The following is a 26613-nucleotide window of genomic DNA, read 5'->3' on the forward strand; positions in this document are numbered from 1 at the left end:
TCCTGCTTTGGCTATACAACTCCCCCTCATCGTCACCTTGAAGGCCTCCCAAACCGTAGTGAGACTCGAAACTGAATTAATATTCCGTTCAAAGAACTCCGTGATCTCCTGTTCTAATTCAGCAGTGAAGGCAGTGTCAGTTAGATGTGCGGGGTTCAGGCGCCAGTTTAGGAAAGGGGGTATGGTAAGGGGAATGTGGAGAGAGAGAAGGACCGGAGAATGATCTGAAAATGTACGCGCCAGATGACTTGCCTTGGTTAACCATGGGGACAGACCTGCTGAAACAAATATATAGTCTAGGCGGGCCCATGTGGAGTGGAATGCAGAGTGATGGGTGCCTTGCTTGGCAGCGGGATGCAGCTGTCGCCACGTGTCCACCAGGCGGTGTTCATTCATTATACCCAATAGTGAGCGTTGAGTAGTCGTGTAGTGAGAGGCTTGTGGATGTGATCTGTCCTGTACGGGTACTAGAGCCGTGTTGAAGTCTCCCCCTAATACCACGTGATCTATCCCTAGAGCCTGTATTTTCCCCCACATGGCAAGAAGAGCAGTAGGGTCATCTGTGTTAGGGCCATAGTAACATGCAAACAGTATTGTGTGTGTGTAATTTCCCCCATAACATACAATAGCGCCCTTCAGCGTCCACTTCAGTTCCAGCTGGAGTGAAATGTGTTCCTCGTTTCACAAGAATTGCCACCCCTCTAGCGTAATTAGAGTAGGATGAGAACACCTTGCTCATTGCCCATTTGGAAGCGAACGGTGGGGATCCGCTGGGCATCAGATGTGTCTCCTGCAACATAGCTATGGATATCCCGTGTCTGTCCAGATACCCCAAGATTTGTCTTTTCTTCCTAGGGTTATTTAACCCACGTATATTCCAGGAGATTACACGGAACTGCGAGGCTGACTGTGGTTCAGCTACGTCTCCCATATCTCTAACAGAAAAACTGTGTAACAAAGATCTGCAACATCCATGCGTTTATAACAGTTGGCATCAAATATGTGACGTGAACCCCAACTACCCTCGTGGCATTTCCGACAACTGGCGTGAATGGTAAACAATACTGTCATGCATGCATCCTGTTGGAACATTTTCCCTCCCACTCCGGCAACCCCAACTCGCCGGGCATCCTGAACCCTCCCAATCCCAACTATCCCACCCTCCCCCCAACTTAAAAACACAAGTAATGTCTCATATCCCTCCATTCTACAAACAAAAGGGAAGTTTTGGGGCTCGCCCATTGGGGGACCGTTCTAGGGGCACCAAACTTGCCATCCACCTCCCTACTCGCACCCACTCGGAGCCAGGTACATACCCGGTCTCTTGACGTGGGACGGAGGTGGGCGATCGAGCCTACCAAATATATATACCAAGTTAAGCAGCAGTGTTAAATTGTACCTCACCAGGTTGTTGGTGCCCAGTTCATCGCCTCTCTACGTTAATGACGCAGTTGTATTGATTGCATTCTATTCTTGCTGGTCCATAGGCGAAGTGGATCTGGAGCGATGATTCTCAGCGCCTTCTCTGGTTTTTTCTTTCCTGTGTTGCTTAAGGAAGTCCTCCACGTGTTGAGGATTATGGAAGAAGTGTTGCTTGCCCCCGTGGGAAACTTTCAATTTTGCCGGATACAGCATGGCGTACGTCCTCTCTCGATCCTGGAGCTTCTTTTTCACTCCTGAGAATTTCCTCCTGGCCTCCTGCACCGCCGGGGTGAAGTCTGGGGAAAATGAGAGTGTAGTATTACAGTATCCTACGGTGCCAATCTCTCTTGCTCGACGTAGCACCGCGTCCCGGTCTCTATAATTGAGGAACCTCGCAATGATGGGACGTGGTTGGGCACCTGGCGGTGGGCGTGCGGCCAAGGATCTGTGGGCACGCTCCACTATTCAGTGCGAGGAGAACGATTCTTTACCAAAGAGTTCGATGACCAAATTTTCGATGAACACCTCCATTTTCCCGGTGTTGGTGGACTCCGCAAGGCCCAGGACGCGGATGTTGTTGCGCCTGGACCTTGCTTCTAAATCCTCGTTCTTCTCCGCAATGATTTTTAAGAGCCTGTCCATTTGGGTCACTTGTCTGTTATTAGTAGTGGCACCATCCTCCAGTTCCGAAATCCTATCTTCCGCGTCTTTAAGTCTGGTGTCGTGTTGTTCCAGCTTGGTGACCACACTGTCCATGCGGGTATTGATCGTGTCAATTTTGGAGTCAATGCTTGTCAAGCTCTGTTGCATGCTCAGCAGCAAGGCTTTCCAGTCTTCATGAGGAGGTCCTCGGGTGGTAGGGCTACCTTCGGGTTCCTGCGTATTTCTGGTGTTCTTCTTAGTTTCAAACGGTATTTTTGTTTGTTTGGCGTCATTTCGGCCCATGTCGCGTCTTGGCGTACGCGAAGCCGGCGTGGCAGTAGCAGCCAGAGTGCGGTGACGCGATTCAGTGTCCAGCTGGCGGGGCGGAGTGGTAGTGCGGAAAATACACCTCCTGGAAATGGCACTATGGGTGCAGTTCAGGTCAGAGGTGATCTCTGTGGTTTGATTTATTCCTCCGGCTCACGAAAGCAAAATAGTACAGCAGGGCTGCTTGTTCGTGCTCCCCAGCCTCGGTATAAACAGGAGATGTCGTTGTCGTTGACGGAACTCTCCTACCGATGTTCCAATGAGGTTCCCCCTACCAGGACCGCAACAGGTGAGTGCACAGGAGAGCAGCGCCGCAATTGTAAGGGGGCCAACTCATATGTTATTGTATGTCCCGTATGATTCCAGATGGCTGTGAATGGGTAGTGCCGGTTTTGCACTGATGTCCAATGGGGCACGTCTTAGCTGGTGGGTGATTTCTAATATGCAGGCGGGTGATCTGTAAGGTGTCCACCCCACCCTGTTGATGCGACCTGGAAGCTATGACAGTGCTGGGCCAGGTCAGCTCCGACACCTCGGCGGTGAGCTGCGTGCAATGGACGGCGGGAGGGTCGCCACAGGAGAGCGGGCGGGTTCCGTGAGCTCAGTCGGAACTGCTCGCCTGGTCACACAAGCGTTGTGTTCGAGCCCTCCGGTCTTGGGGTCGGTCGCAGGCTGTTTACGGCGGTGCGCAGGCAGCGGGGAGGACGTGAGCGGACCTGTGCGGTCTTTGTGCGCTGCAGCGCAGGATGTCCCTTAGCTCCCTTCAAAAGATTGTTATACCGGCTGTGTGGGCATCGATACAGCCTATAAATTAGTGTGGATCGTAGCGCCAGACAGTGTGTCCTGCCGCTGCCTGGTCAGATCAGGTTGCCGACAATGTCACTTTTCGCGCTCTTTTTTGCCGTCAACGGCTTTCCGCCTTTACCCTTAAAACGCGTCTCAGATACGAAGGGCTCACCGTCAATACAGGGAGGTCCTCCCTTAGCAAGACACCATCGTAGGGTTAGCGGTGGCGCTGAAATGGTCCATCAGTATATATTTTCGCAGTTCCGATGAGGCCGCAAAGCCCCAGAGCTTCCCAGCGGGCCGGCCCCGGGGCGGCAGGTCACTGGCAGACGTCTCGGGTCGCTTCAAAGCAGATCAGTGGATATCTCCGCCCTCCGTCGGGCGATTCCGACGTTCTTGGTACCGCTAAATTCAGAGAAGCGTCACGGACACCCTGGTGAGGAGACAGGACAGCTTTTCCCGGTCAGGATGGTCAGAAGGATAGAGTAAAGGCTCGATCTGGCGAGAGCCTCACTACAGTGCGGCCATCTTGGTTTGGCGCCACCTAGCGCCCCCACCTTTCAACTCAGTTCGTTAATATCAAAGTTGTATGCTCATTGAACAACATTGGACGTTTGGCAAATGCACCTTATTAGGTGGATAAGACAAAAGCAATAACTGGTGTCTAGCGAGAGCTTGTCTCATTGATATTGTTTTAGTCTGTTGGGTGGGAAAGAGGCATGAGCAGAACACGATACAATTTACAAACAGTAATTTTTACCAATCTATACGGGATAAGGAACGAGGCCATAGTTGGCATAAATTACAAACATTTCGGATTATCTGCCTGTGGATAGATTTATAGCGAGCATTCCTCACATCACCTGTTGCGTGTTTGATGTAAATCCCTAAGTGACCATGGGTTTTTCCAGACATGGGTCCCTTACTCACTGTGCCTCTGGAACAAATGCTACACCCGACTGAAGAACCCGCAATCCGGGCGAAACCTGCCTTGGTTTGCTTGTGTTCCAGTACGATCTGGACTGTTCCCTATTGGAGCAGAGTTCAGACTGAATTGCATATGACTGGGTCCAAACTGAGGTGGCATGATGGGTTGGAATGCTGCCGTCCGTGATTGTGAGTGGTTTGACTTATTACAAGTATTCCTCCCATAACCTTTTGTGTGTTTGATAACCTCTCAGATGGCCTTTATACAGCAATATCTGTGCATTGGGTCTAATCTCTCAGATGGGCTGTCCTATGCCACAGTTGGAAAACATACCGACAAAGAATGAGCTTGTATTAGAGGCCGCACTGAGTCCCCACTGCTGTTAGTGAACAGCAGAGTGTCTGATAGCGAAGACAATGTAGCCAGGTTAACAGACCCTACTCTATTCTTGAGGGAACTGCTTTATTGCCGCAGCTAAAGCGTGCATAGTTTCTTTGACATTGATGCTTGCTATATGCCAATCCAGGGGGATGCTTCTGGTGTATTGTCTCAACATTGTCACATTCACTGTAGCGTACAAAAAACCTCTGGTTAGAGGTTTCTCGTTGTTCACAAAACTGCATCTTGTCAGAGAAGACCAAGTGAGTAGCAGGGCTATGGCGACCTTTTTAGGGTTACTCTTCAGGGCTCTGTTAAACTGTGGAGAGAGGTTGGGGGCTGGGGTGTGGGCGGGCGTACCTTCTGGCAGCCTGTGTCAATAGGAGAACCCATTTTGCTTAAGTGCACTCCCATCAAAAACACCGTCCCTCCCCAAGACCTCTTTGAGCAAGCGCATGCAGATCCAGCAGTAGGAGAAGACAAATCATTTGGCAATATTTCTCAAACAGTTGATAGTTCTTTTCATATAAAGTTGTGGCTCTGCTCAAGGACAGCAGTCCAGGTAGTCTTCTTGATAGCTCCCAATTCTACAGCAATGACGTATTGCACCAAGAGCCATAGACTGAAGGCTGCAGCAAATGTAGCAAGCCAGACCTACAGAGGTATCTAGGAGACAACCACTTACCTCAGGTGGAGGTGGTAATAGTGAGGGTAATGGGTGCAGCTGTGATTGAACAGAGGAGGAGGGTGGGCACTGGAGGTCTGATACACTAGTAGGCAGCGGGGAGCAACATAAATAGTTCCAGTAGAGGGCACCAACAGAAGGCTTGATGCAGGTAAAAAAAACTGGCACTGGTGGACAGGTGTCTCTGGACGTGCAGCACACCTGCCCTGGGAGAAGAGAATCCATGTCTCCAGACCACAGCACTTGATGGTTGTGTTGATGATGAGCAGCAGCAGATAGGGAAGGCGGAGCGGTCTTCCTCTGAATCCGGATGAAGTTCCCCTTACCAGGTTGGAGGGAATGCAGACTGTTTGAACACCCTGAGGAGGCAACTGAAACTTGAAAGAGGAAACTTTAAATATAGTGCTTTCTGCAGTATTGGAGGACTGCACCTTTGCTCAGTTGTAAGTCTCATCCGAGATAGAAGGGGTTGAGGGTAACACTCTAGGGCGTTGCATAACTATATCATGCAGGCTCATCTTGGTTTTCTGTGTTGGCACGTCTCCATTGGGCCACTACTAGGGACAGGGTGCCATGCCATTTCAATTGAGCTGAACATATCTTTGCTCTCTTGTTTTTGACTGTACAGATATTTCTCTCCATTTTGCATGCCTCCGCAGTGGTAAGCACAGTGGAAGTGCTTATCAATCACTTAAGCTTAGAAAATTTCCTGCACTACTTATGAAATAAAGTATTTTCTTCATCACTCGATAAGCGACTTAGGATTCTAACATGTGGAAAAAAGTCTGTAAGTAAGCGGTGTTCAACTGTAATGGTATCTGTTCTTGTTCCACCCAACCAAAAAACATACAACTACCAGCACATAAGAAAACAAAGTACACCTCAGTATTTGGATCAAATCCATTTGGAGCTGGGCAAAGAGCCCCAAACGTGTGGGCAGCAGCGCATAGTTTTAGTCCATTTTCCAGTATTGTGGGACTGCTAAGTGACACCTATGGCAATGATTTTGGGACATGGGCGGAAAGGTTGAATGGCAGTGGGTTGCAGTTGCACCTGTAAAGCCTTTTCTACTGACATGGGTCACTCCGTGATACATCTGTGCAAGGTTGAGGAGCAGATATTTCGGCAAAACCACCAGACTCCCTCTGGATTTCTGGTGCACTGTTGCTTGCTTGATCCAACGCGGTCTCAGTCTGAGACTCATTCCTGTACCAGAAAAACGTTTAGGTATGTGACAGGAAACAGATCAGTCTGTACAACATTTAGCATCAGTTGTTTGCGACAAGCTTGCCTTTTGAAGGCTGAATATTCAAGGACCGTTACCCAGGACACTTAATCACGTGGGTTTTTAGTGAGTAGCACATTTTACCACAGCTATTCTTTGAGGCAGCATTACAGCATTCACTAAGTTATCCAGTATTAGGGTATCTTTCATAGATTCATATGCCTGAATCATTCCCCGTAGTCGGGATGGGAGCCCCCAGTACATAAATAATGTCTCATTAGACATATAGAGTAATAGGCCAAGGGCCTCACCTTAGTAACATATCCATGTCCTTTTGTAAAAAGGACCAAACTTTGGAGTAGAGCCAATCTGCTATCGCCACTCTCTGGAACCTTCCTGGAAGGCGCTCTAGTCCCTCAGATTTTCTACCGCACGTCATGCTAAGGGAGTCTCCTCTGAGCTCTGCTCAGCTTTCCTCAGTTCTGGATTTCCAGTGTTCTTACTTCAAAATTCCATCTTCTGGGTGAATTTCTCAAATTCTTCATGGCAGATACTCCTAAGAAAGGCCTTTTTAGGCCCTGTGCTTCCTGTGGTAAAAAGAGACTTCATGTGGATGACAAACACAAGGATTGTCTCTACTGCTTTTACCCGGATCACTCCTCAAAGGATTGTAAGGTATGTCGTACCTTTTCTTCAAAGACACTCAAAAATCGGGAGGGAAGCCTCTTAATTTAGCTGCAGAGGCTTAAAGACAAAGACCAAACCGAGGAGAGTGAGGGCTCTTCCATATCTTCACAGTCCTCTCAGAAAAGACCAAGAGTGGCTTCTCCAGGCCCTTCGTCGCAGCCACCTCAAAAGAAGACCCACAAAAAGTCTTCAGAGGTACATCCCAAGGCTCTACCAGCAAAGGTTTCTCCTCCGGAGGTTCTTCACACCTTTAAAAAGCCTTCTTCCACCCAGTCGACGACTGCTTCGATGACGAGGAAATCTCCATCTACATCCTTTTGTGTGACCTCGTCGACGTCGACTGTTTCAACTTCTGTTGCATCTTGTCCACGTCTACCATGGCTTCATCGTCGACGGCTGGTAAGTTTGTCTCGTCGACAGGGCGTGGCTTGGCCACCAACGGGAATGGACGTGTGAGCACGATGCTCCGTGCCCACCTCTGAGTTTTCCTGCTTGATTTTGCCCTGCTGTCCCTAAAAGGCTGACCAGCAATCACTTCGGCTGCGTAGCCCCTGCGGTGCCGCCCGCTGTGGCGAATATCGGCCTACAGCGACGACGCGCGGATTTGCCCGGGAGTCTCCCCCCCCGGCCCCCCCTAGCCCCTTCTCCCTGCCCGGCGCCGGCCATCTTGCTGCGGCCTGTGCCGCCGAGCTCATTCGCGGACTGGGGTGTACGGTTGGCCGGACCGGAGAGCGACCACGCCGGCCTCCACCTGTGGCAGCACCCGGTGACCAGAAGTGGCGTCGGAGCATGGAAGCGGCTGGTGCGGCGGACCTTGGATCACCCGGGGGTCCTGACGGTGACTAGCTGTGGCAGAGTGGAGCGAAGATACCGCGGCGATCCCGTGACGCTTGACCCACGGGGAGTGGCTGCGGGGTGGCCTGTTGCGAGGAGGGGGATCTCCCCGGCGGCCGCCCGGCTTCTGTGACTGGAGTGAGTGACCTGGCGGTGGGGGCATGTTGTGGCGCAGGGGGCTTCTGCTGCTGCCTCTGCAGGTCGGTGCTGTGTGCATCTGCGGACTGGGGGGGTTTGCCCGGGACCCTGGCCGCGGTCTCTGGCGGTATTACCCAGCTGCCCCGCCTGCCTATCCCTGTGACTGTCTTGGAGTGCCGGCGACCACCGGGCACGGGAGCCATACGTGCCGCGCCGGTGCTGGACCGTACGACCTTGGTTGGGGAGTGGAGCAGCCTGCTGAAGCCCCTCAATAGCCCGGGCTGACTACGAGTGACCCGGGGGTGCTGCCGGGGATTCGCCTCCTCTACTGGGACGCAATTACTGGAGAGCGTCCATCATCACCTTTGGTTTTTCTTTGAGCGGTCTTGAGGCCTCACCCCCAAGCGGCCATTGATGGTGTGCGTACTGGGCCCTGACTGCCTGGCGCGGGCCCACCTACGTGGCTAGAGACACGGCTGCACCTCACGGCTCCCTCGGGCTTGCGGTGCTGCTGATGGATTGAGGTTGCCACGGTTGCGGAGGCTTGGAGGGGGTCTGGTGTCTCCTTGAACCACCTGGCCGGCTGGGCCCGTTTTGGAGACCTGTGGACGGCAGAGTGCAGCCCGCCGTTGGGGGAAGCCTTATCGCCTTTGTGATAAGGGTTACGAACTGTTGCTGTGCAGGGGGTGCTCCTGGCGGACCTGCCTTGGGAGGACAATCACAGACGCGGGGCCGGGGGCTTCATGAGCATCGGTGCGATGGGGAAACTGCGTACGAAACCGGGCGCGATACCCCCTGACCCTGTGGTGGACCTACCCGGGGGTCGCGACCTGGGCCCATCTGGGGACCCTGTGGCGGGGCTGCAGCAGTGCCAAATGGAACAGATACTGAAAGCCATTGCCGACAGGAGGGAGGCCCTACATCACGACATCGCTCAGGAGTCCACTGGCCTGGGACTCCTGTGTGCAGACCACGGGAAGCTGGTGGACCGTGTCACACAAGCCGAAGTCACGCTGGCTTCGCTGGAGCTGGCTCACAAAGCGACGGACGCCGCCCTGGGAGACCTGCAGAGGAGAGTACAACTGCTGGAAAAGAGGGCCGAGGATGCAGAAGGCCGCAACAGACGTAATAATATACGCGTGGTGGGTCTGCCCGAAAAAACAGAGGGGTCTGATATGGTGAGCTACCTGGAAACGTGGCTACGCGAGGTGGTTGCTCCTGAGGGCCTGACACAATTTTACACATTGGAGCGTGCTCACCGGGTTCCGGCCCGCCCTCCGGCACCGGGGCGACCCCCTCGCCCTGTTGTAGCGCGCCTTCTGCACTACAAGGATAGAGACCCGATCCTGCAGAGAGCTCAGGCAATGGGGCCCTACCAAGTGGACAATGCACGTGTCTCCATCTACCCCGATTACTCTTTTGAGGTGCAGCGCCACCGTTCCTCGTTCCTCGCTGTGAAGAAGGCGCTTCGAGATGAAGGTATCCGATACTCACTCTTGTTTCCGGCCCGCCTACGGATAATGTTCGATGGCAAATCCTCCTTTTATAATACTCCTGAGGAAGTGTGGCACTGGTTGGAATCTTATAAAGCTGGGACGGATGCTCGCACGACGCCGGGGGAGCTACAGAACTTTGCACCCAAGCCTAGGCGGAGTTGCCGGAACAGAGGACGAACAGCGCCGATGCCCTCAGACTCACAGACGGAACTGGAGCGCAACGAGGCCCTCAAGGAGGTTTCCACCATTTCCAAGGCGATGTCCTCTACGGCTACAGTGGACTCCGGTTCCCGAAGGGGGTCGGCTGATGCAACTTCTGAGGGCTCGGGGGGCGGCGATCAACCGCTGCCCCATGTCACGCCACGGACTACGGATGGCCTCTTGGACGAGTGACCCTGGCGCCTCCCTCGACATGGTATAGTACGTGACTGTGCTTCAGTACCTGGGGCGGGGGGTGAGGTTTTGAGGGTTGCGGGCCTGACGTGGTACTGGAGGCAATCTTTGCTTCGGAGTCTTTATGATGGCTGCCTAAGACTGTGGGACATCAGGGGAGTTATAGGGGAGGTTGGGTGATCAGATTACGACTGCCTCGTTGTCCACGCTCCTGAGGTGATGAGCCCCCTCGCTCTCACACTGGTTGTGAGACTCTGGTGGCTACCAGGGACTTCCTTTAATTGGGGATTTTTGACTTTGGATGGGTGCCTGCGGTTTAGAGCCTGTTCTGGGGGTGGGTGGGAAGGGGGTTCGGTGCGTTGTGTTGGGGTTCCTTGGGATTGTCAGTGCGCCCGGGGCTTTGATGAACAGACGATTTGCAGATATACTTTTGAATGGGGACCCTACCTGAACTGAAATGTATAACCTGGAATGTGAGGGGATTGATTGACTTTTGGTGTCAGGTTTCGTCATCTATTTCAATGGAGATCTGCAAAGAAGTGCTGCAGGCGACCAGAGGAGAAGTGTCCGGGTGGATCCAAGGGTGGATCGTAGATCTGTAGAACCTGAAAGCAGAAGGGACAGAGTCTGGGCCACTTGCCAGTGACCAGGGCAGCGATAGAAATATGCCACCAGATGTCGGGTGATTTCAGGTGAAAAGGTGAAGTTTGTCTCTTCAGCCACGAGGACCAGGAGGCGGCGTCAACGACGACCAGGAGCTGGATTTGAGCTGTAAATGTACAGGAATTTATATAGCGCAAATCACCAAGCGGTTTCTAAGCGCTCGCTTAGGGAACCCGTCCTGGTATTCCCCTGTGAGATAACCCCGGCAGGGTATCCGCAAGGTGAAAGCCAGGCATCCCGCCGCGAGGGGCCGTTGTGGAGATTAAGCAAGCTATTGCCCAGAGTCGCAGAGTGTGAACCCGTGAATCAAGTAGGCACCGGAGCGAGAATTGTCGAGTCCATGGACATTTTAGGACTCAAGATCCCGCCGAGCCGGGAATTGAACCCTGGTCCCGGGCTGACCTCTGCTTCCAGGTCTGCCTCCTCTACCCAGTGAGCCACTCCTTCTTCCACGAAGGATCTAGTTGACTGCGGTGTCTGTATCCGGATTGGACCCAACAAGCCTTGGCCAATGCAACCCACGCAGGATGTCGAGATGGGCTTCGGTGCAGACCAGCAAGGTCTCTGGAACTTCTCCTTTGCAGAGAAGTTGGAGCAAGCCTGGAGCAACCAGTAAAGCGAGTTGTAATAAAGGATTGGCTTCTTGGGGCCTCACTAGCCAACGGACTAGTAACTGCGGAGACGCGTCGAGCAGAAATGCACAAAGCGAGCCCACGGGCCACACGTGGAGTGTGGAGCTCTGAACTTCGGGGCAAAAGGTGCTCTGGTCTGGGGCTTCAAGCACCCCAATGCACAACTTCGGGAAGTCGATGCAGGTAGCAAAATGCAGGATGTCCAGGAGTTCTGGTCCCACGACTCTCGTGTCCGCCACGGGTCTCCGCTTTGCTGTGAGCGAAGGTCCGGGTCAGATGTCTGAAAGTCCGTGTCCTGTGTCGCAGATTCTTCGGGATCCGGCGGGAGCCTCAAAAATGCAGACCGGCAAAGATGCTTTTGGGGCTCGTTTGAACAGGGTGGTCACTCCTTGACCACAAGGGAGAGGTCTTCCGTCTTCCGTCTTCCAGACAATATGGAATGTCGAAGGTCCAGGATATATGTTTCAGAGTTTCGTCCAGGGTTATCTAAAGTCCTAGGGACTGGGTTCCTATACTTATACTAAGTTTAGGGGTTGGACTAATTTTAAGGTCCCTCCTATGGGTGGACCTGGGGTGGGGGTGGTTACACCCCTTCCCCTTTGTCCAGTTTTGCTCCAGACCTGGGGCTGAGTGCCCCCGCAACCGGTTTGAACTGGAAAATGTCTGGAAAGCATTCACTGAATGCAGCCCTCCCTGCCCCAATACACAAAGAGCCTGTCTGGGGAAGTGCCAGCACCTCCCTGCGCAGGAAACCTATTGTCCAGGCCTCCCATGCCGGAGTTTCGTCCAGCAGCAGGAGGGCAGACTCGTGTCTGTGGCAGCAGCATCCATTTTGTGATGCTGAGGCTCTGTTTAACTTTAACCGGGTAAAGCAGTAACTACATGTCGTCTCCCTCTAGAAGGGTGGAATGCTACCCTTGCCGCCGAGTTCGCATTAACCGCGAGGATTATAATACACTTAAGAGTACATGGTATGGCTATATCATAGAACAGCTATAGGGAGATGGTTCCGAAAGCTGCAGAGGGGCTCAGCTCATACTAGGGCACTCTCACATAAAACCAAGCACTCTGCCTCTAGGATTGTCAAGGCCTGCAATCTCACTCCACTAGTGACAAGAAGTGGTTAATATTGGTATGCGAGGATAGCTACCATCCTTTTTAATTCGACAGACCACACCTAGGAATTAAGAATAAAGTTATGAGAGGTGTGCCTGTTGATTTTAACCACTTCTTGTCACTAGTGGAGTGAGATTGCTTATCGCTCCACTGCACTTCACACATTTTTCCTTTTTGTTTGGACACTTTCCTTTTTGTCTTTTCTTTTCTGGGATAACAAATGACTGCCTATGATGAGAAAAGGGGCTCAATCTGGTGAGTACCTGCCAGTTACCCCGAAGGTGGTGCGCCCGTGAGGGGTCATTTTGTCCTTCACACATTTTTTCACTTTTTGATGTACTGTTTAACTTGGTTTTCAGACACCTGTAGGTTTCTTTTTGACTGTCAATTTGAAATTGAAAAAGGTTGTTTGAATTTTGAATAAAGGGCGAAATACAGTGAACACTCCCAGAGAAGAAATAGTAACGAGAGGGGTGTTGTAGCAGAAGAAGTTAATGGGAGACATTCTTTCTGCGAAAAGAAACTAATATATTTTTCGCCCAAGAGACAGGGTTTTGTTGTATTGACGACTCTTTGAGCAGACAACAGGTAACGTGTAACGAATTGGAATTGAATCAGCGGACTCTCAACCCCATATTTCTCAATGGGGCACCCCTCTCCTGGACCTATAATCGCTACCAAGCAGAACGCCAAATGCCAACACTTCGCAAGCTGGCATCCCCAGAAGGGATCTCTAGGGAATGCATTTTCGCATGGTGCAACGTGTTTGCATACGCTTTTCCACCGATTTCCCAGGGTCCTCAAAAAATTGAAAGCAGAACCTTACACTCTCATCCTGATAGCTCCAGCTTGTCCATGCCAACATTGGTTCACGGAGCTTCACCTTCTCTCCCTGGAACCGCCGATCCAGTTGAAACCATTTCCCTCTCTTCTCAAAATGAACCACCAAGCAGTCCAACATCTGGATCCAGCATCTCTCAGATTATTAGCTTGGCTCCTGAGTTCAGAGAATTCCATGGCCTAGACATACCTCCGGACTGTAGAGCAGTTCTGGCTTGGGCTCGAGCAGCCCGTACTAACAAAACATATTCCTTAAAATGGAAGAGGTTCTGCATCTGGTGCAAGTCAAAGAAAATACACCCTCTTTCATCTTCTTCAGAGCAAATACTGCCTTACCTTCTCCATCAGGCGAATTCCGGTCTCGACAATGCTTCCATTAAAGTTAATCTGGCAGCAATATCCCGTTTCAGGAGATCCTTTGCAGGCCCTTCTCTGTGGTCTAATTGGTTGATTAAACAATTTCTTAAAGGCCTATTTAGGACATTCCCTCCGGTAAAGACTTTTCCTCCTACTTGGCAACTCCAACACAGTTCTGACTCAACGTATGAAACACCCCTTTGAGCCGATACACAGAGCTGATCTTAAGTATTTCTCCTGGAAAACAGCGCTCCTTCTAGCCCTTACCTCGTGAAGGTGAGTGAACTTCATGCTTTTTCAATTCAAGACCCTTTCCTTCAGTTCAAACACGAGAGGGTTATACTACACACAAATCCAAAATTTGTGCCTAAGGTCCCATCAGATTTCCATTTCAATGAGCCTATATTATTATGATCCTTTTTTCCAAATCCTCAAACGGTGGCAGAAAGAACCCTGCATTCTCTGGATCTTAAACGCTGCCTAAAATTTTACATTGACAAGACAAAGACGTTCCGCAAATCCAACCAACTCTGTGGCTTACAGTCGACCTAGAAAAGGTCTTCCACTCCCTAAACAAAGTATCTCTCGGTGGATCTCTGCAGCTATTACTTTTTGTCACCATCATGCGGGGCAACCCCTGCATTCCAAGGTTCAAGCCCATTCCACGAGGGCAATTCCTACCTCAATTGCTCTTTTAGCAGGTGTGCCCATTACTGACATTTGCAGAGCGGCAACATGGAAGACGCTGCATACATTTACCAAGCATTACTGCCTGGATACTGAACTCATGAAAGATGCTGCAGTGGGATAAGCGGTGCTCCGTCATCTCTTTCATTAGAGGTGAGCCCTTCCCTTCATCCCACCATCCTTTCTGCTATACGCACATTTCTCTATTGTGTTTCTTACTGTTCTATTTGATTGCATTTTGGTACTTTCTATTTTCAAGTTGATATGTTATCTAGTGAATTCATATATACTGTACCATTCGAAATGTGCTTATCATTACTTACTACTCGGATTCAGGCATGTGAATCAATGAAAGATACCCTAATACTGGATAAGGAATGCTTTACTTACCTGTAACTGCAGTTATCCCGTATTGGTATCTTTAATGGATTCACATGCAACCCACCCACCTCCCCTGGAAGGGCTCTCCTGGGTCTCTCAGTGATGCAACTACTTAGCACTGTGCTTAAGAAAATCTAAGGGACTAGAGATCCTTCCAGGAAGGTTCCAGAGGGTGGTGATAGCTGAATGGCTCTACTCCAAAGTTTGGTCCTTTTTACAAAAGGACATGGATATGTTACTAAGGTGAGGCCCTTTGCCTATTACTCTGTAGGTCTACTGAGACATTACTTTATTTAAGTACCGGGAACTCCCATCCCGACGACGGGGAATGATTCAGGCATGTGAATCTATCAAAGATACCAATACTGGATAACTGCAGTTACAGGTAAGTAACTCATTCCTTCTGTACATATAGACAATTGTTACTAGGTGTTTGTATGCAAAGGGTATTTGTAACATCTGCTAAAGAGGAGTCTGAAGTCATTATTACTACAAATGCATAGTGCGAGTCCAGTTCAGAGTTGAAATATTTTTCTCTGCAAGAATACAGGCTCGAGCGAATAAAAGTTCAGCAACATAAGCAGACTGAACATTGAGCATACGCCGGCCTTTTTCAGCTATTTGAAATACAGTCCATACAGCAAAATCTGCGACCAGGATGCATTTGTCATTTCTGGGACTTGAGTCATGAACAACATACATTAACTAACTGTTTGGTATGGGAATGCTACTTAAATGAATACAGGCTTAGTTACATATGTGGTTACAGCAAAACAATCCTGTTATTTTCCCTACTCACTGGGGGGTATCAGATGCTGGGTTCACAGTGGGACAATGGACGAGGCTAATCTGAGGCGGACAACAACAATTTCATATTAAGACAATATAGTGGTGGAAAGGTGTTGCGTCTTCGTGGTAGAGAAAATAAATGGAAACAACAGTAAGAAGCACAGCAACAATTAGAGTAGTACACTGTTTCCAGAGGTTTCAACAAGGTGGGCAGCAGCGGTCTCCGACTGGATTTTGCACCATTTCTCCATGGGTGAATGCATTTCGTTCATGACCTTGCGCAATAAGGGTTTAGCTTAATCAGGGAAGCCCTCAGCAGGTGTAAAGGTTAGGTCTTGTCCTATTTGTACAAATGTGTTTTTGACATTGTTGGGTGTCTTTTCTGACCTCTTGCAAAGGTTTTTGCCACAGTGGCAAAACCCAGAGTTTTCGGCTGAAATTGCGGGCAGTGACTAAACAACTTTCCTTTACCTTCCGCCATAGATAGCATTCTAGCCACGAGAGAATCCCGCAGACGGGCTCCTGACTCCATGCGACACCCGTATCCGCCCGATCCACCCAGCGCCATACACTCCACCAGGCACCACATCCCAAGGACTCCGTGCATCGCCGGCCTTGCCCTACCCACCGCAGCAGGGGGGCGGGAGGCTGTGACCGCCATCCTGCATATCCTGGAACATTTGCGCACCCGGCTCCCCTGGCCACCCGCTAATAGGCAGTGTCCCGCATAGACCTCCATTATCTCGGATTGGAACCCAAGCCGCCCTCACCTAGCACTCGTTCCTGGCCCCTCCCGACCTGCATAGACAACCCCCCACAAGCCCTATTTTGCCACCCTGCAGGACTCTTGCCCCTCAGACAGCACTACGCTTCCAATCGCAACGAGCCCTGCAGCTGCCTGCTTATCTCCACCCCCCTCTGCACCCCGCCGCCCAGAATCAGCGCCCCTCTAGCGCCTTGCCTCCAATACAGAGTTTGTAAAAAATTCATGCAACACATTGTCATATACAATGCCAATAACTCAAACTTGAATGCTGCGAGACCTACTGCATTGCAAATGCTTGTTTCATTTAAGTGGTGCATTTCACTAAATATGCTGCATAGATTATCATCCTTGTCAAAGGGCATAGATGATACTCTGCTGGAGTGAAAAGTGTTGACAGTCGGCTAATAACTCCAGTGCTGGAAATATTTAGCAATGCTGTGCAGCTGGCAAACTAACCAAAACTAAAGGATTTTGGCTGCAAGAAAAAATCCTACAACTGGAAAGAAAGTGCACTTAACTTGAAGTTTTTTGCATTGTTAGGTGTGGCCAGACAGAAAAGCTGTCTGCAAGCAGTGGTGGCTGGTGATCTTTGAAAGTGGCGAGGCATACTGTTTGCACTGATTTCAGGGGAGCCTGGCCAAGTTTTTCTAGGAGGCTAAGGCGGGGGTGATAGTTTGTATTCAGAGGAATCATTTTTTGAAAAAAATTGCGTCCGAGTGCATTTTAAAGCACAATGTCGACATAAATCTGCTAAAAACCATTGAATTTGAAGGGTCTCATTAAATACTCATTCACATTGTGTGCCAAGCCAATGAACCCTAATGCTCCCCGGGATTATGGGTGTCACCCACACGCCCTGGGTTGCACCCTTATACCCGAAATACACACAACTAGCCAGTGCCAGAATTTGCCAATGACTTCATCCATATGGCATACTCGGATATGTCCGTAATTACCTCTAGCATTTTGGGGGCCATCATTTTGTCCTGGGTGCCGCTGTAAACCAATAATTACACACAATATACAAGTGCCAGAATGCTGCCATTGATTCCATCTATATTCTACAAGTGACTCACTTATCAGAAAAAATGACCTCCGTTATATAAGAGCCATCACTTTGTCGTGTTTGCCTGACACCCCCTCCCCCCCCCACCACCACACTGACTGCACTCCATGCCGTATGTGATGTTTTTTTAGAAAAATGTTTATCCTCGCTAATAAGTATTTTCACCTGTATGCCTGAAGCAGTATTTTATCATATGTGTCTTGTATGCCAAGAATTTCTCTCCGTACACCAGGGCCAGAAGCAGACTAGCTAGCTTCACTCACTCATGCTCACTTACAATTCACTCACACGCATTCTTAGTCATTCTCACTCAAACCTCAATCACTTATACTTTAAATCGCTCCGTCTCTCTTATTCTCCTTCATTCTCCCTGTTGCATTTATTCTCACTCAGCTGTCACCCATTCTGCGACTTTCACTCTCATACACATGCGCTCACTCACTGACCTACTCTCACTTACATTTGCTCACAATTTAATTCCCACTCTCACTAATTCTCACTGACTCAAACTTAGTCTCACTCATTCTCACTGTTACATTTTCACTCATTCCTCCATTTCTCGCCCATATTCATGCTCTCACTCACACACGAATACACACATTTGTGCACCAACCCCCTTTGCCTTCCGTTGTGCATACAGGTCTGTTTCGGCTGACATGCTGGTTAGATTCTCTAGTCTGGCACACATCTCTCCCCTACCTCAGTCAGTCGGCCGTCTTGCCACAGGGTGGGGTTAGTGTGGCTTCACACCACACCCCACCCCTCCCTGTGATGGAATGAAATAATGATTGACGGCTACATCTAGGCACTGCAGGCCTTGAGCCTTAAGTGTTCAGGGTTACCTGTATGGTTGACACTCCGGCGTGGCACTAATGGAGAAGCAGTGGGCCATGTTAGTCCCATGAGACCAGTGCTGAACCTTCGCTGGCTTTGGAAAATCGGTCTGATGGCAGGTGTAAGCAGACCGATTGTATTCCTCAGGTTGTCTGCATTTTTTTATTACACCAATAGAGGCTAATAGGCTATCATTCACTACTGGTATAATAAAAAAAAAAATGGGGCTGAAATAAGAAGGGCAACGAATGGATGCCCATAAGGACTAGCCACCTCTGCCTGTAAAATGTATTGCTACCAATTCTTTGAAATATAAAAAAAAAAATGAAGTGGACTTTGGCTCCACCCAGAGGAGAACCACAGTCCATTGCCTATTCGGTGTACTATTCCACCTTCGTAAGTGCTTCTATTCGGATGTATGAGGGACTATTTATTTATTTTTTTACATCTGAAAAAGAAAACACCATTGTGCCATTCGCTATGCTCCGTCTCCTATCTCGTATATGCATTCTTTACAGAAAGCCAGCCATTTTGTTGTTTGCTTCCCAGCATTTAACTTGCAACGTAATCAAATAGCTTTGCTGAATGCCCAGGTTTACATGTGTTCGCACATTAAAGCCAGACCTATTGGCTTTGCCAGGGCTTGTTTAAGAATACTCCCAACTGCTTCCCCTTGTAATATCGTGAAGAATACAGGGCAGGTGAGTTACTCCTATGTAAGCCACTCATACATCCACAACTTATTACACGTTTTAGAATTAATTCCTGGTATTTTCAGCTTCAAGTCCACCCAGAACCCACAACATTTGTGTAATATAAAGGTACCTTGTTTTTTTTCAAATTTATTTTGGGTCTTATTTGGGGAAGTGGGAAATGCAGCTCATTTTAATTTGTTACACACAATGTTGTCCATACTTTAGCAAATTATTGACCGATAGCTGTATCTGCCGTATACAATATCAAGCTAATGCGCGCCCAGTACCCCTGGCATCCTCACACCAGCTCGATTTATAAGGTCTTCCTTTAACCACTTGGGAGCTAGTAAACAAACCTCCCCAGTGCTGCGCTGTCCATTATCCGGTGCTGAACTGGACGTCCAGCGGTCGCACGCAGCACTGGGGAGGTAGTGCCCGTGACGACCGTTGGCCGACGGCAGCACTTAAGGGGTTAAAGTCCACTTTGATCCTTCGATTCTGAGGTACCTGTTCGATTGTCAGTTTCTGGGTTTGAATATCGCACATATGCCCAAGGTATGGAGAGCTCTGCACCTTGCCATTTGGGTACACCCTGCAGCTGGATTTTCCCAGTTTATGCAAGTACCGAACGGGCGCCATGTTTTCCAAAAGTACCTCATTCCATGATGAGATACCTTTTTAGAAACATTGTGACCTGGACATATCTGATAGACGTAACCAGATAGGACGGTGCGGAGCATTGCAGAACTAGTCTGGTCTGAACAGTGAACACCAAACCAGGAAATCAATTCTAGTTTTTAATATGGATTTAAAAGGTCTCAGCCGGAAAGGAGCTTTGATATATCGCCTCCCAGGACCACTTGCTAATATCACTTCACTGCTCATGGAATTAATCTCCCCACACGTAATCTTAGCCAAGAATTTCTTACTTCTCGGTGATTTTAACGTGCACAGTGAGAACCCTGATAACCTCAATGCGGCCACCCTGCTGACTGACCTTTTCACACTCAACCTAACTAAAATAAATGAGGAACCCACTCAAAAGGCAGGTCATACGTTAGATATATTTCTAACGACCTCCCCCAACATTTCCTATGGGGTTACGTACCCCTTGACTTGGTCAGATCACTCTGTGATCGAGTTCCATATTAACGGCCCAAAAGCACAGACTGTACAAAAACACTACCCTAAAACAATGCTTCAGACCATGGCATAAGCTCATGCCCTCACATTTTCAGACTGCTTGTATTCCTCCACAAATCTCTGAAACCGATAATGTAAAGGAGGGCCTTGCCCACTTTAATACCAGCTTGCTATCCGCTATGGACAGCTTAGCCCCCTAAAACAATCCTCCACGACCATTAAGCGGAGCCAGACGCCGTGGTATTCTGCCACTCTCCACTTTGAAAAAAGTCAGTGCAAAAAACTTGATTGTCAGTGGCACCGTTCACATGACACACCAGATAGATAGATCCAAGTATGCACTGGCACAGTACCACAAAAACCTGAAAAACGCACATCGCATCCCAACTTGATTTAGCAGGGAGTACTCCGAGAACTCTGCCAGATCTTAAAAACATTCCCCATCCCCAAAACCTGCAACATTGAAGCTGCCCCATCTCAAACACTGTGCGACAACATAGCCAGTCATCTAACCCAGAAAATTGATATGATCTACAACAAAATCATATCGGCTAAGGACTTTCATATTGGCCCTAAGTATGACCCTTCACCAGCTATACCCATTTCCAAAACTTTGGAGAATTTTCAGATACTTACCACTGAGGAGACTGCAGCCCTTCTAAAAAATTGTCAAATCGGGGTCCCCTTTGGATCTCATTCCTGTAAAAACAACTGGCTACTATCTAAACTAGCCTGCCCCATCTGCTCCATCCTAAATTGCTCCATGAGGGAAGGCAGTCTCCCACTGGAATGGAAAGCCGCACAGATTCTCCCAATCAGGAAAGGCCCTAAAATTCCCACGGAAGATGTAACCAACTACCGCCCCATTTCTTTACTTCCCTTACATAGCAAACTCCTGGAAAAACACATTAAAAAGCACTTTCGTTGAATCCTCGAACTGCTTGGATTCCTCGCTATCCGGATTCAGACTCCGATACAGTACAGAGTCTGCGCTGGTGGCAGTTGGATAACATCAGAATGCTGTTGTACAAAGGTAAAGCGGTATGTTTGGTGCTGCTTGACCTATCCGCAGCATTCAACACTATCTCACACGAGACTCTACTTAGGAGACTGGGAGATATAGGCCTCATAGGGAATGCCCTGAAGTGGATGGCTAACTTTGTGTCTGACAGAACTCAGACCATTAACCTGGGTCCCTTCCGCTCACAATCAACCAGGGTGACCAAGGGAGTACCACAGGGCTCATGTTTGAGCCCTACCTTATTTAACATTTACATTGCTCCCTTGGCAAGACTATTGACGAACTTAGGATGTATTCCTATATCCTACGCTGACAACCTCTAACTTCTTCTCTCCTTTGACAAAACCAACTCCAATATTCAGACCACTTTTTTAAGAGGGTATAAAGGAAATCGCGGATTGGATGAAAGAACTTTCTTCAGCTCAATTTAGCTAAATCTGAGATTAGGCTGTTCAGTGAAGCAACAAGGAAGTGGTCCCCTTACTGGTGGCCAGATGGACTAGGTTCTGCCCCATGTCCAAAATGGGCAGTAAAAAACTTAGACCACAAACTCACTTTGAGGGAGCACACCACCTCCACCGCTGGAGCCTGCTTCCACAGCCTTAGTCTACTCAGAAGAGTTTTCCCTTTCCTGCCATTATCCACTCGAAAAATATTGATTCAGGCATTCGTCCTCCGCCGTCTGGACTATTGCAACGCCCTGCTGATTTCAGCTAACAATAGCTCCATAAGAAAACTGCAGTTTGTCCAGAGCACTGCGGCATGCCTGGTCACCAATGCCCCCCCAGAACCGCACCTCTCCCACTGCTACCAAAACTTCACTGGTTACTAGTGCGGAAGAGGATCAAATTTAAGATCTGCTGCATGGTATACAAGTCTTTAAACTATATAGGCCCAGGCTACCTAAATAACAAATTTGTTCGCTATGTACCTTCTAGACCAATTCCCCTCGGTAACTAAAGCACTGCTCCAAGTCCTGCGTTTAAAAAAAACCCTCTTAGGTGGCAAAACCTTTCACCACGCTACTGGAATGAACTACCCATACACTTGTGTCAATGCACGGACTATCTGGCATTCAGAAAGTTGTTGAAAAGGTCACTGTTCTAAATGTCCCTCCTTGGTTAACTATGGATATCTTAGCGTGGAGATACCCTGATGGGGTGATTCGGGTGCTTTACAAATAAATTGAGATTAAAAAAATTCGGATAATGTCACACAAGACCATTTGGGGTTTGCATGGAGTACTTTATGCAATGAAAGAGGAGGTGTTACCCTTAAGCTATTTCTTTCAGGGAAAGTAACTTTGAAAATAGACTTTTCCCCCTCGCAAAGTTCCTGCAGATATATTCTGTAAGCGTCAGTATCTATGAAGAGGTCTAACGGAGAGATTTCAAGAAATTAGGACCATGTTTTCACTACCTCTGTAAACTGCTTCTCCACTTAAACTTCTTATTACATCAGCGTTTGTACACTGATCAGTTTTGTGACCGCAAAAGTCTTTTTGAGAGTTGAATGGACTTTAATTGGCGGAGGAAAGAGTTCCTTGATATTTCGTTTCTATACACGCACATCGTCGTGCTGTGCTGCTTCCATACACTGCAGTGACGAAGGATCTCCTGGTTGATTGTAAACTGTGGACCTTCTTCACGGAATTAACAACTTCTTTTTCCTGCACACACATGTGAACCCAGGATGAAATTAACTCAAGTTTTCTTCTGATTTTGTTAAAAATAAAACGACTTACCGGTTGCTCTGCTATACTAGAGTGTAGATTTGTATTATTTGTATTATTTAAGATGTCCACCTGCTCGCTTTTGGAAAATCTGATGCAAAAGAAGGATGTAGAGCATAGCAAGATCTTCTACCTTCTATAGAAGCCTATAGAATTCTATTGTCATGTTATAAAGCCGACTAGTCCATGCACTAATGCATATGGAATGTTGTTTTAATGTGTGGGAGTAGGTTAAAAATGTATCGAACAATGCCCTTCATTTTCCCAAATCGAAAAGATTTCTAAAATGAAGCTCTGCAGAAAAAAATTAAACTCCTGTTTGGCAATTGGATAAAATGCTTTTCAAGATCTCCATCTCTGACTTGCACAATTTCCATATGAATACTTGAGCAGGAACTCTCTTTTTTGGCCCTCTTCCTTGGGATCCCCTCCTACACCTTCTTCCTCAGTTAAAACTCTGGGCATCAAACTCAATAATCATCTCAACCTTCACTCACAAATTAGTTCTGTGGTCTCTTCCTGTTTTTTTGTACTCCGAACTATCCGCTCTGTTTCTCGTTTCTTCTCTCCTTCTGCTCTTAAGTTAATCATGTCCGCCCTGGTTGTTTCCCGGCTGGTCTATGCTAACGCCCTCTACAATGGCATCCCGGCGTATAGTCTGCGGAAGCTCCAGCTGGTCCAAAACCAGGCGGCCAGACTGATCTATGGCCTCCCCCGCTCTCACCACTCTACCCCCTTGTTGAAAGCACTACATTGGCTACCTGTTAAGGAGCGATCTCTTTTTAAGACTGGATGTATGGTCTTCCAGGCACGCCAAGGGACTGCCCCTGCATTCATCTCTTCTCTACTAAATCCCTACATCCCTGCCCGTGAACTGCGGTCATCTACTCAATCACTCCTCCAGGTTCCCCGATATAGACGCAAGAAATGGGGCGGAGCCAATTTTTCTGTCTTGGCACCTTCCTTTTGGAACTCCCTCCCCGATCACTTGCGTTTGGCCACACACTATTCTTCTTTTCGTAAAGATCTTAAAACCCTTCTTTTTACTCAAGCCTTCCCAATGTAAATTCCTTTCCTTCCCGGTTATCCCTTCAGTCGTTTGTTTTACTGCTACTTCTGCCTCCATAGCGCCAAGAAACCGCATGGTGAACGTTGCGCTTAATAAATATTTTAAATTCAAATTCAGGTCTTCTTTGAAGGGCATGTAATTTCTTGTTTTCTGACTGTACTTTGTATCTTGCTCCATAGAGAAAGAACGAAACAATCACACGCAAGATGGATGTTCAGAACCTGACCGACGCTGAACTGAAGGAACAGCTAATCAAACATGGGACTTTGCCTGGACCCATCTTACGTATGTATACTGTTTTTCAGTTATCTGCATGTACATTACATTTGGCAGAATCCATGATATGGCCACAAATGAGACTAAAGTTGGGTATAAACATTTTATTGTACCTGAGTAAAATTACATACAATAGGGAGAGCTGAAAGCCCAGATTGTCTTAGATGTCGTACAGAATGTGGTACATTCATACATACCCTTTGGGGGATGCACTGAGATTCAGATTTATTGGGGTAGGATTGTGAGTGAGCTAAATGCCGTATTAGAAGTCCAAATAGATTTGGAACCAAGGTTTCTCCTTTTGGGAATTCCGACCAATGTGGATATCCCACAGCGTAAACTTGTACTGGCCAATTTGGGGCTAGTGAAGGCAAAACATGATATAGCGAAATACTGGGGGCCCCCTCAAATACCAACATTGAAAGAGTGGATGGCATGTCGTGATTTGTACATGGTGGCGGAGCAAGTGACATACAAGGCTAGGGACTGTCCTCGGAAGTTCAGGAAGATATAGGCACCATGGATCAAGTACTATGGCCTAGAAGTAGTGGGGGAGGTAGAGGCAGGGCGAATGCAGTTTGGAGAAGTGGGAAAAGAGCTTTGAATGATGTAATCTGGGTTCCTAATACTTCTATTCATGACCACTGTAACCACGACCCTTTATTTTTATATGCCTGGGTGGCTCAGACCTCTCTGTGGATTCCACTGAGACAGATATTTTGTTTTTACAACTGCCATTTTTGTCACTGATTTTTCATCAAGGGTGCATCATGTACTCATGCTTTGTTTGAAGTTTGTTTTATTTTTCAAAAATAAAATACAAATATTTATTTAAAAAAAAAAGAAATAATTGGCCATCAGAATGTGATCAAAGATTATACCCAGACTCCATTCCCCCTCACCCATAGTAGCCCACCAGTAGGGTTCACAGGCTATCTTTGAAGTAGTCTTGTTTGCAAACCTAATGTGATGTGTCCTCGGTTTGTCTCATAATGTTACACTTCCCATAATGCTATTTTAGTTGTACACACTTTTAAATCTGAAAGTCGTGCAAAAGTAGATTTTCACTTCTAACCACAAATGTCACTTCTACCATTCTGTTCTTGGTAGAATCTGTATCCCATGTGTTTGGCCATGTTGAGGCAATCTGTTATTAATACTATTTTGCAGCAACCAGTGTAGTGATCAGTACAGAGCATTTTTTTTAAATATTTCTTACAGTCTCTATTTAAATTACTCATGACACACCCACCTGCTCGCAACACCCCCACTCCTCCCCCAGGGAGAACAGGAACCCTCTACTTCCCCATCACCTCTCACCGCCACCTACCGCTCTGTTCTGTAGTAGGGGATCTCGGTGTATAGTCATAATCTAGTGAATAGTCCCGCCCATGTGCGTGGACCCCGGAGCAATCAAAAATAATCTCTTAAGCTGTCTTCATTGCAGTCCTGCATAGACACTTAAGAGCACATTAAAGACCATAATGCAGCCTGTACCTACAAGGCTACACTGTCCAGTACTTCAGCTAGAAATGCCAAGGATATAACCTCAAAAACACATTAAACACAATCTGTCAAGTTTCACCCATAGAGAAACATTCCTCCCCTCCCCAAATCCTTGGAATGATAGAGAGGAAGGTAGGGACAGACAAGCCTCCATAGGCTGCCATTATGTGTCTGGAAAAGGGATACAGTGCCTTTAAGGAACTCTCTGGAGACCCTTGGTATCCCAGCATGCTCAGCCCCTTCCTTTTACTTTCAGTTCTTTTTTCCGGCTCCTGCTAGGGGGACCGTGGAGCATTAAGCTCTCCCTTTTTTGTTTTTTTTGTCTAAAAATTGAACTTTTAAAGGGTTAGTGTGTTCACTCGACGTCTTTTTGCCTTTTCTCATCTTTGCTGGAGTTTCTCTGGTGTTTGGAGTGCTCTTTTATCAAATATGCCTGCCTGCCTTTGATAAATGCCCGGAGTGCTCTAGGAAAAAGGCAAAATCAGATCCTCACAGGGTGTGCATCCTGTGTCTGCCTTCTTCTCATGTTCCTGAGGAATGTGATATATGTCTGCAGTTCGCTAAAAGGACCCTGAAGGACAGGGAGAAGACCAGGCTCCAAGGCCTGGAGCAGAGAAGGCAGCAAGGACAAGGTGGGTCTGGGGCTGAAGGGGCTCCTTCCTCTGCCGTGCGCAGGCCTCTGGGGAGCTCCAGTAAACTCCACCGGTCTCCGTTGACTGCCTCGACGTCGGCTTCGAAAGGAATGACCACAGTCTGTTCCCCGTCTCCCTAGGGCTATGGGTCGAAGCGCCGTCGACGTTCGACGCCGAGGGGACTGACGTCGGGATTTCCGACGAGGTCGACGTCGAGGACTGACTCATCATCGAGCCATTATCGATGTCGAGAGGGGTCAAGACACCGGCGCTCGCCGTCGGGGCGACACCGTCCGGTCACCATCGACGTCGACACGCAAGTCAGCGGCGTCGAGACGAAGATCAGCGTCGAGACGGATGTCGTCGACGCCGAGGAGATCGCCGCCGAGGCATCGACTGTCTAAGCAACGGCCATCGACGCTGAGCAGACGCTCGTTGACGTCGAAGGGACGCTCCGCGTCGAGGAG

At 48.5% G+C, this 26613-nt stretch overlaps 1 protein-coding gene across 9 annotated transcripts in view; it reads left to right on the forward strand.

The window, feature by feature from the left end:
* Positions 1-26613, forward strand: part of LEMD1 (LEM domain containing 1) — a 561429-nt gene that overhangs the window by 202319 nt on the left and 332497 nt on the right. For all 9 annotated transcript variants that reach the window (XM_078644617.1, XM_078644620.1, XM_078644619.1 and 6 more), the window contains exon 2: positions 23912-24017. In XM_078644617.1, the coding sequence (XP_078500743.1) occupies positions 23939-24017 (79 nt within the window). In that variant the 5' untranslated portion in view covers positions 23912-23938. The remainder of the gene's footprint in view (positions 1-23911; positions 24018-26613) is intronic.

Source organism: Lissotriton helveticus, chromosome 5_1, assembly GCF_964261635.1.
Source record: "Lissotriton helveticus chromosome 5_1, aLisHel1.1, whole genome shotgun sequence".
NCBI classification, from domain to species: domain Eukaryota; kingdom Metazoa; phylum Chordata; class Amphibia; order Caudata; family Salamandridae; genus Lissotriton; species Lissotriton helveticus.